This window comes from Grammomys surdaster, unplaced genomic scaffold (assembly GCF_004785775.1).
Source record: "Grammomys surdaster isolate TR1022 unplaced genomic scaffold, NIH_TR_1.0 607, whole genome shotgun sequence".
NCBI classification, from domain to species: domain Eukaryota; kingdom Metazoa; phylum Chordata; class Mammalia; order Rodentia; family Muridae; genus Grammomys; species Grammomys surdaster.
Genome location: NW_021605026.1, coordinates 136,746 through 140,845, shown reverse-complemented (window position 1 = coordinate 140,845; position 4,100 = coordinate 136,746). Strand labels below are relative to the sequence as shown.

Sequence of the window (4,100 nt, the reverse complement as noted above, 5' to 3'; positions counted from 1 at the left end):
TTTTTTCCTTTTGGTATTTAAACCTTTTAAAAAATAAAAGCCAGCCAAATACTTAAAGCAGTAAGTACACTGATATTTTTGGTTGTGTTTGTACTTTAAAAGAAACAGCTTCCTTATGTTTTGCCTCAAATTCTTATATGAAGTATGCTTATATGAACTAATGCTTATAGGAACTAGAATAGAAACCAAGAGAAGCACATTCAAAATACTGATTTACTTTGGTAGCAAATAATGTCCTTTGAAGAATCCTGAACAGAGACAAGCTCCATTAAAGTGGGCTAATTATAATACTCAATACTTCATATAAGAATTTTTAACAACAACAAAAAAATTGTTTACAGAGTAAAGCGTCTGTACCCACTGCGAGTGAAGCAGTACTAGTATATAATGGCCCAGAACAAAATGAAATGCCCATAGGAAAAGGTTCATTCTAACCTTATCTAAATTTACTCTCAGTCAATAGTCCAGTAACAATCCAATATTCCCTCTCGGTAAGGCTGTTCCAGGGAGCCAGACACTCAGGTTATGAGGGGAGAGTCAGAGATAATAACTTTTGGCTTCCCTCTTAATGTGCTAATAGTTGTATCTAAAAAAATATGCAATTCTTAGAAAGGTACCACTTCTGATTTCTTTATTACCTGTAACCCTTGGAAACTAATCATGTGAAACTACAAAATTAGCAAATGTTTTGAAATCTGTATATAAAACATAAATTACCTCTAATTGCAGACTCTCATTTATTAGTGTACCACTCAATCTTTAAAAAAAGAAAAAAGGAAAAGAAAAAAAGAAGAAAGAAAAACGGCTCCAAAGCTAGTCTTACACCATTCTTTACAAAAAGGAGACTGCTCCTTCTAACTGCACCCACCCACACCCCAATCTCAGAACACTTCACTTAATTGTCTTGGTCATGGACATTTCCAAGATGAGATTTTGTATTTCGCTCCCACAGCTTCTGGTTATCAGAAAAGCCATGCTTTCCTTTATTGAAGGAGTTTGGTCCGGCTGATGTTGGTGTGTCCCTTCCAATATTCTTCATGCTCATCTTTGCTTCTGGAGGCATTTCTTCTGGCTCACTGTCTTCATCTTCATTGAAAGCTGCTGCCACCGAAAGAGTTTTTGGAGCAAGAGTTGGAACTGTTTCCTTAGGACTTGCTCTGAGTCTAATGGAGATGGCGGATGCTTTCCTTGCTGTCTGACTACTTATGGCAAATCCAAACTTGGACATCTTTGTAGGCTTTGTTGGGAGGTCTGCAGCTTCGTCTGCAGCTGATCGCTTTTCAGTGCTGCGACTGGAACTTTCCCCTCCATTAGAAACAGTCTTAGTTTTCACAGGTTTTTCTGCTTCTTCTTCAGGTCCTCCGGCGGCTCTGGCTCGCTGCGGCTTCTCAGGCTTCTCCTCTCCTGCCTTCCCATCCACCATCTTCCCGGCCATCCAGCATAATTTTCTATTTTTTAAATTTTTTTCTCAATCTGCTTTTATACCATTTTAATTAATGCAAGTATTAAGGTCAGTTCTAGATTGAGTAACTAGCAATATAATAAATGCAAATAGTCAAGGAACAAGCAAGACAATAAACCCAGATAGTCAAAGAACATGCACGACAATAAACAGTTTCATGATCACTCCTGTGATCACTATTTCTAAGGGCTTATCAGGATGACCAAAATTTCTGAGCCTACTTCCCTGTCCTAGCCCAAAGTCATTTTCATGCCTGAAGCCTGCTTCTTTGTTCTAGCCTAAGATTTAGATTCCTTCCTGAAATTACTTCTTTGTTCTAGCCTAATGTCAGATTCCTGCCAAGCAGCCCATTTCCTTGTCTTTGGCCAATGTCAGATTCCTGCCAAGCAGCCCCCAAAGCTCTCCACATCTCCCCCTTTTTTTATTTCAAGACTGAACCTGTCTTAGGTTGTTCTGACAAGAATGCCTTCCTTACCTGTCATGGAATATTATTATCAAAAGCAATGCACTTCTGTAGAGTGGGTGGGGGCACATCCTCATAGAAGCAGGAGGGGGGATGGGAGAGGAGGTTTCTTGGGTGGGGGGAATGGAGAAAGGAGATAACATCTGAAATGTAAATAAATCCAATATCCAGTGTATGTTTCTAAAGCAGATAATCTTATTCTGTTTGAAGGTCCCCATGTTTCTGCGTAATTTAGAAAGTCCATAACATTTTCTGTCACTCTCTTTTGAGGGCTGATGGATCCTTTAAAACCTTCCCTAGCATTATCAAACCCCAGCTGTCTTTATAATAACTCTTGAATTTGTTCCCCTTTTACTTGTTTCTTGGCAGCATCTTTGAATCTCCCTATGAGAGCAGCATAAGGCTCTGAGGGACGTAGTATATTTTTTATATAAGTAGAACTGACATCAGGTTGACAGGAGTTATGCATCACAAGGATCAAGATGCTGTATAGATGGGATGGCTCACCATATAGCAGAGTCTCTTTGAGTTCCTTGTTGGGCGACAGATCCTGTAAGAAGATTCTGCTCTATCTCCTATGATTCCCTAGAGAGATGTCTGGCCCTGGGTTTCTCCTTTCTTGGTCTTGCTGTTGGTACTGAGTTTTTCATGGTTATTTGGGCACAGGTAAACAAAGGATGTAATCTGGAAATGGAGAACCATTCCCCTGGGGAATGTCTGATGAGAAGTTGAACCTAATGGGGAATACTGTGGGAACAGAAGAAAGTTTCTATGTCTCTTTCACTCCTACTCAGCCTGTTTCTTTTTTTTTTTTTTTTTTAAAAAAAATTTATTTATTTTTAAACATGAAATCTTTTTTTTAGGATGTTTCACAAGGGGAGGGGGTAAGAGGGGCCAGATGGTGGAAAAGTACAAAATTTTCTTGGCCTGTGCCCTGAAACATGTCATGGTCTATACGGTACACTGCCTTGAATTATGATCTACCTGCTGTTCTTCAGAAGATAACTCAGCCTGTTTCTTACTCTCCAATTGCTGTAGAAGTTACTTTTTGTAAACCTACTAAAGAATGTTTAATGTACCCTGTTGATTGTATTCTGAGAGGCACTGATTCCAGGAAACATTTTATGGACAAATGGTATCAGGAACTTACTATTATATTGGCTACAGGAATCTTGAGAACATTTGATTGATGAAGACCAAGGTCTAAAGTCTATATTTGTATCTAGAAGAGCTGTCACAAAATCAAAGAGACAGAGGGAAGTGTGCTTACAATGAAACCTAAAAGAGCTATGCATATAATTAGGTTTAATCTTCCAGGCTTGGTAGCTTATTGATTGGCAAGAAGAACTTGGTCTGAACCCAGAGGAAAGTATTCTGTTAAGAAGTTGGATTGGCTTGAGCCCTCTCTGCCATACATAGGGGTATACATAGAGGAGGTTAGGAGAGTATGACATAATAGAAAAAGCATAATATAACACTCTTCCCTTTTGGGAACATATGAAGAGAATAGGGCTAGCTTGTAGAACTAAGACACAAAGGAATGAACTTCCAAAACAGCTAAATGTTTATTATGCTAGAGTGGGGTGCAGCTACTGCATCAAGCCTCATAAAGAATAGAAATAACCCCTTGAGATATGCCTCCAACAAATATCCAAATAGTAAACAAAAACCATAACCCACTACAGTGTTGATATTTGAAGACTCATGTGAATTTGCATCAGCCTAGACGGTCATCCTTGGGAAAGTACACATGTCAAAGGACCCAAAATTATAGATTTCTAGGTGCTAGACAAGCTGCTGCCAGTGAGAAGGTATGCTGGGTGGGGGTTGGGGGGGAATGTAGATACAGGATAAGCTGGGTCTTAATGCCTCATATCTTAACCCTGCACTACACTGGTAATCTAATTGCCTGTTTTTCCCTAAAACACTCATGACTCCTGTTCAATCTTTGATGTCCATTGTTGGGTTTTCCCTGTATGTCCTCAGAACGCATGCTTTTATTTTCATTGTCTGTTCGCTTGACAAACTAGATATGGAGAAAAAACACTTTTTAATATGGTTCATTTCTTAGATAATTTAGTTGTTTTCTAATTTCTGTGTCCTATTATCCTTAAACTGTGAGTGAAAGTTTAATCACAGATTGCATATAGTAAACTATACTGTACCTTTTCTAAC

At 38.8% G+C, this 4,100-nt stretch overlaps 1 protein-coding gene across 4 annotated transcripts; it reads right to left on the bottom strand.

The window, feature by feature from the left end:
* Nucleotides 1-895: 895 nt before the first annotated feature.
* LOC114633396 (PEST proteolytic signal-containing nuclear protein-like) lies at nt 896-1,423 on the bottom strand. 4 transcript variants are annotated; one of them, XM_028781980.1, is made up of 2 exons: nt 1,153-1,423; nt 896-1,080 (listed from the first exon to the last, which is right to left on the bottom strand). In XM_028781980.1, the coding sequence occupies exons 1-2, from the start codon at nt 1,421-1,423 to the stop codon at nt 896-898; spliced, it is 456 nt and encodes a 151-aa protein (XP_028637813.1). The 4 variants fall into 4 exon arrangements, with proteins under 4 accessions (XP_028637813.1, XP_028637814.1, XP_028637815.1 ...); XM_028781981.1 differs by having other exon boundaries at nt 896-1,108; nt 1,205-1,423; XM_028781982.1 differs by having other exon boundaries at nt 984-1,033; nt 1,078-1,423.
* Nucleotides 1,424-4,100: the final 2,677 nt, after the last annotated feature.

Excerpts from the sequence above, each read along its gene's own strand:
- LOC114633396 (XM_028781980.1), bottom strand. The coding sequence starts at position 1,423 with ATGGTGGATGGGAAGGCAGGAGAGGAGAAGCCTGAGAAGCCGCAGCGA. Across the intron at positions 1,081-1,152 it reads CTCCATTAGACTCAGAGCAA|ACAGTGAGCCAGAAGAAATG; the intron begins GTCCTAAGGAAA and ends ATGAAGATGAAG.